The sequence below is a fragment of the Peromyscus leucopus genome, chromosome 6, assembly GCF_004664715.2.
Source record: "Peromyscus leucopus breed LL Stock chromosome 6, UCI_PerLeu_2.1, whole genome shotgun sequence".
In the NCBI taxonomy this organism is placed as follows: Eukaryota; Metazoa; Chordata; class Mammalia; order Rodentia; family Cricetidae; genus Peromyscus; species Peromyscus leucopus.
This window is the reverse complement of record NC_051068.1, coordinates 1510426-1514774: the sequence shown is the minus strand read 5'-3', so window position 1 is coordinate 1514774 and position 4349 is coordinate 1510426. Positions and strand designations below refer to the sequence as shown.

Genomic DNA, 4349 nt, shown 5'->3' with positions numbered 1-4349 from the left:
GGATTCCCCCACACATGCGCATACAGGCTTACAGAGCTATGCCATACATGTGCATAGACTTTGTGATCACACTGCATGCAAATTGCTTGATCATGCAGTGCACAGATTATGTAGGACATAAGGCCCCTTCATGCTATTGAACATAGCATGTGTGGTCATGTAGCAACAGTGGTTATAAATGTATATATTTCTGAGTCCCACACAGCAGTGATGCGACCTGACCATCCAGACATCCGACTTTGCTATCGTTGCAGGATCTGGAGTATGCCTGAGGACCCCAGCAACCATGCCGAAACCACACAGTGAAGCGGGGACTGCCTTCATTCAGACCCAGCAGCTCCATGCAGCCATGGCTGACACTTGCCTGGAACACAAGTGCTGCTTGGACATTGACTCTGCACCCATTACGGCCTGCAACACTGGCATCATTTGTACCATTGGTCCTGCTTCCCGATCTGTGGAGATGCTGAAGGAGATGATCAAGTCTGGGATGAATGTGGCTCGGCTCAATTTCTCTCATGGATCTCATGAGTACCATGCAGAAACCATCAAGAATGTGCGTGCGGCCACAGAGAGCTGTGCTTCTGACCCTATTCTCTACCGGCCTGTTGCCATGGCTCTGGACACAAAGGGACCTGAGATCCGTGCTGGGCTCATCAAAGGCAGTGGCACTGCAGAAGTGGAGCTGAAGAAGGGAGCCACCCTGAAGATCACCCTAGACAACACCTACATGGACAAGTGTGATGAGAATATCCTGTGGCTGGACTACAAGAACATCTGTAAGGTGGTGGAGGTAGGCAGCAAGGTCTACGTGGACGACGGGCTCATTACACTGCTGGTGAAGGAGAAAGATGCTGACTTCCTGGTGACAGAGGTGGAGAACGGTGGCTCCTTGGGCAGCAAGAAGGGGGTGAACCTCCCGGGAGCTGCTGTGGACCTCCCTGCCGTGTCGGAGAAGGACGTCCAGGACCTGAAGTTTGGAGTGGAGCAGGATGTAAACATGATGTTTGCATCTTTCATCCGCAAGGCAGCCGATGTGCATGAAGTTAGGAAGGTCCTGGGAGAGAAGGGCAAGAACATCAAGATTATCAGCAAGATCGAGAACCATGAAGGTGTCCGCAGGTTTAATGAGATTTTGGAGGCCAGTGATGGGATCATGGTGGCTCGTGGTGACCTTGGCATTGCGATTCCTGCAGAGAAGGTCTTCCTGGCTCAGAAGATGATGATTGGCCGATGCAACCGAGCAGGGAAGCCTGTCATCTGCGCCACACAGATGCTGGAGAGCATGATCAAGAACCCCCACCCCACACGTGCTGAGGGCAGTGATGTGGCCAATGCAGTCCTCGATGGAGCAGACTGTATCATGTTGTCAGGAGAAACAGCCAAAGGGGACTACCCTCTGGAGGCTGTTCGCGTGCAGCACCTGATTGCCCGAGAGGCAGAGGCCGCCATCTACCACTTGCAGTTATTCGCAGAACTCCGCCTTCTGGCACCTATTACCAACGACCCCACAGAAGCTGCTGCCTTGGGTGCTGTGGAGGCCTCTTTCAAGTGCTCACCAAGTCTGGCAGGAGTGCTCACCAGGTAGCCAGGTACCGCCCACGTGCTCCCATCATCGCTGTGATGCGCAATCCCCAGACAGCCCGCCAGGCCCATCTGTACCGAGACATCTTCCCTGTGCTGTGTAAGGATGCGGTACTGGATGCCTGGCCATGAATGTTGGCAATGCCCGAGGCTTCTTCAAGAAGGGAGATGTGGTCATTCTGCTGACTGGGTGGCGTCCTGGCTCCGGTTTCACCAACAACATGTGTGTAGTGCCTGTGCCTTGATGGCCCTCTAGAGCCCCTCTTCCAGCCCCTTTCCCATCCTCTCCCCCATCTCATCCATTAGGCCAGCAATGCTTGTAGTGCTCACTCTGGGCCATAGTGTGGCGCTGGTGGGCTGGGACACCCGGGAAAATTAATGCGTCTCTGAACCGTGGACTAAAGCCCAGCTGTCAATCATACGGCCCTACCTGAGTTAGGGGTGAAGGAGGAATGCAGAACTGGAAACCCTCTGGCTTTATCACAAAAGGGAAGCGACATCTCCGCATACTTTGTTCCTGTAGAAAGTTGCCCTGAGAATTCCCAGCCCTGGCCTGGAGTCAGGAGACCACAAGAGTAGGGCCTTGGGTATGGGCCCAGGTTCCTGTGTAGATAGCCTTTGGCCCTGGCCCTAACTTGCTTCCCCAACAGCCTTGGCCTCCCCCGTTCCTCCTTGTGCACTCCTCAGCTGTTAGTGCAGAAACACACTCTCCACTCTGCACCTTCCATTCCACCGCAGCATCTCCAGGCCTGTTGCTATAGTGCCCACCTGAATGTCAATAAACAGCAGCTGAAGCAAAAAAAAAAAAAAAAAAAAAAGTATATATTTCTAAAAGGGTAGAGAAGAAAGAAAATCAACTAAGAGTTCAGCTAAATTGGCCAGTTAATTTATTTTTAGCACACTATTGGGAATAATGATTATTGTTAGTGTTTACTGTTTTTTGGATGTCTGCATGGTGCCTTACTAAGTCCCATTGTAAGCCTGAGGAGGGACAGCATCATCCAAAGCATTTACTCAAACTTTGGTTTTGCTAGTGGCCACAAAAGAGCTCAGGAATCAGAATCTTTAATTCAACCACTAAGTTGATTTTGAAAAATAGTTAAGTTTTAATTAATTCCAGTTCCTTTTTTTTTTGCTTTTTTTTATAATTTAATTTAATTTTAATATCAGCCATGAATTCCCCTGTCCTCCCGCCTCCCACCCCCCCTTCCTACCTTCCCCTCAGCCCCCATTCCCATCTCCTTCAGAGCAAAGACTCCCCTGGGGATTTAGCTCAGCCTGGAAAATTCAGTTGAGGCAGGTCCAGTCCCCTCCTCCCAGGCTGAGCCAAGTGTCCCTGCATAAGCCCCAGGTTCCAAACAGCCAGCTCATGCACTAAGGACAGGTCTCTTAAAGGAGCTATGCATTTGTTCACTGCCAGCAAGCAGAATCTTCGCAGCTCTGGCTGCTGACTCTGTCCTGTTTGGCTTTTTTCCAGTCTTGATCCATCTGAGCTTCACATCTTCAGCCCTCCTGCCTAGATACCTCTAGATACCTCTGTGTCCTGAGGCCCAAGGGCTCTCAAATGCTGCCCCACTGCTATGACTTACAGCTCTCATTCAGCATTCTGGGTCCTGGAGGAAACCCAACTGTGGCCAGTCACAGCTGCTGCACCCCAGCTCTGTTACCTACTCTGCTGGTGGCCTTGTGTCCTCTGTGAACTGCCTTATGGCAGCCCTTAGGGCAGCCCCATGGCTCTGCCTCACCCTGTTGCTGGGAGCCCTCACTGGCCTGGCTTTCAGTACATCTCCGCCATTCAGCCTGGAGTGTGGATCTGCCTCACCTCAGCAGTTCCAGTGCTGCTGCTGCTGCTGCTGCTGTTGCTGCTGCTACTGCTGCTGCTGCTGCTGCTGCTGCTGCTGCTGCTAGGGACTCAGACCCTGTGCACAAAATCTCTGCTGTACTCTCCATGCTTGGGCACTTCCCTCCCTGCTGTTCGCAGTTCACCTCTCCCTCAGCCTGGCTCATCATGGTTGCAGAGAGTCGCCTCCAACCAGGTCAGGCCTAGTCTTGAAAGCACCCTGGCTGGCTGTGCTCCCTCACCATGGCTCCCTTAAGGCAGAAAACTCACAGATCCTGGCTGCTCATGCTGCTGCCTGTGGCACAGAGATGCCCCGTAGGTCTCAGCGATGTTGACAGTCACTGCTCCTGCTGCTGCTGCTTGTGATGGGAGCTTCTGAAGTCTCTTGGACTGCTAGGTCTACAGGGGCTGTTCAGTCTCGGATGCTGCTTTCTGCCTCCTAGGTCCCATACTCGGGAAAATTCTATGCTACTCCAAGTTACTTTCTGTTAAGCCTCCACAATATTTCTTACCTAAATACTTCTCAAATTTCACCAGAACTTTTATGACTTACTTATATTACAACTTTAAACTTAGTAGATAGAGGAAAGAGAAAGAGAGATACTTGCTGCAGCCTAACCTTAGTTCCTCTGGCTATTTTTTAAAACAGCTGTCCGCTATTATCCCATTCTATATTTACAATTTTACTCCTGAAAAAGAAAACCACTGCACCCCAATTAATTATCTGAGCATGCCCACTTAACCTGCAGTGTTCCTTCTCTTTCTCCTCTGTACCCAAGTTCCACATTTGGGTACCATATTTAGGAGCCCAGCTCTGACCTGTCAAAGGGTTCTTGAGGGGAGGAGAGAGAAATGAGGAAATATTAGGTGGAAATACAGGCAGAGATGACAAGAAAGACAGAGATATAGGATAGCTTCAGGAGGG

General features: G+C 50.9%; 1 protein-coding gene across 1 annotated transcript; it reads left to right on the top strand.

The window, feature by feature from the left end:
- Positions 1-238: 238 nt before the first annotated feature.
- Positions 239-2090, top strand: LOC114682541 (pyruvate kinase PKM-like). Its single transcript, XM_037206503.1, is given in 3 exon segments — positions 239-1553; positions 1556-1708; positions 1711-2090. Coding segments are annotated over 3 exon segments (1539 nt in total). The 5' UTR covers positions 239-286; the 3' UTR covers positions 1830-2090.
- The last annotated feature ends 2259 nt before the right edge of the window (positions 2091-4349 follow it).